Source organism: Condylura cristata, unplaced genomic scaffold (genome assembly GCF_000260355.1).
Source record: "Condylura cristata isolate star-nosed mole 26May11 unplaced genomic scaffold, ConCri1.0 scaffold00003, whole genome shotgun sequence".
Taxonomy (NCBI): Eukaryota; Metazoa; Chordata; class Mammalia; order Eulipotyphla; family Talpidae; genus Condylura; species Condylura cristata.
The window spans coordinates 78,484,064-78,484,698 of NW_004567104.1; the positions used below are offsets into that span (position 1 = coordinate 78,484,064).

At 73.9% G+C, this 635-nt stretch overlaps 1 protein-coding gene across 1 annotated transcript in view; it reads left to right on the top strand.

Annotated features, from left to right (window-relative positions):
• The first annotated feature begins 11 nt into the window (after positions 1–11).
• Positions 12–635, top strand: part of PFKL (phosphofructokinase, liver) — a 1,738-nt gene continuing 1,114 nt past the window's right edge. The window contains exon 1 of the mRNA XM_012731177.1: positions 12–604. Coding sequence (XP_012586631.1) covers positions 209–604 — 396 coding nt within the window. The 5' untranslated portion in view covers positions 12–208. The remainder of the gene's footprint in view (positions 605–635) is intronic.

A 635-nucleotide genomic window follows, 5' to 3' on the forward strand; every position in this document is an offset into this window, starting at 1 on the left:
TTACGCAGCCCGTGGCCCTGCCCGCTCCGCAGTGCTCTGCGCCCGTGGGGCCCTGTCCGCGGCTCCGGCCTCCTACCTGGGCTGGCAGCGGGGGCTCTGGCCCCGGAACCCACCGCTGCTTCCGTGGGCCCAGCCATCCCGTGGGCACCGCACTGGACACTCCTTCGGGAAGCGCCCAGTGTCCAGCGCGTGCTGTGGGGCTGGGGTCATGGCAGACGTGTCCCATGGCGGCGAGTGGCCGCTCGGAACCCCTCGGCGCTTGGCGCCGGGCTGTGGACAGGCGTGTGGTGGGGACAGGTGGGGACGCCGAGGCCGGGCATTGCTGGCGTCCACCCTCCGGTGCCCGACCCCTGCCCCGCCGGCGTCGCCTTCTGAGGTGCCCGGGCCTGCTGGCCGCCCGGGCCCCTGCGGGGAGCGCCCTGACCGTCCCCTGCCCCAGAGCTGCGACCGCATCAAGCAGTCGGCCTCCGGGACCAAGCGCCGCGTGTTCATCGTGGAGACCATGGGCGGCTACTGCGGCTACCTGGCCACCGTGACCGGCATCGCCGTGGGCGCCGACGCTGCCTACGTCTTCGAGGACCCGTTCAACATCCACGACCTGAAGGTGAGCCGGCCGGCGCCCTGGGTCCTGCCCC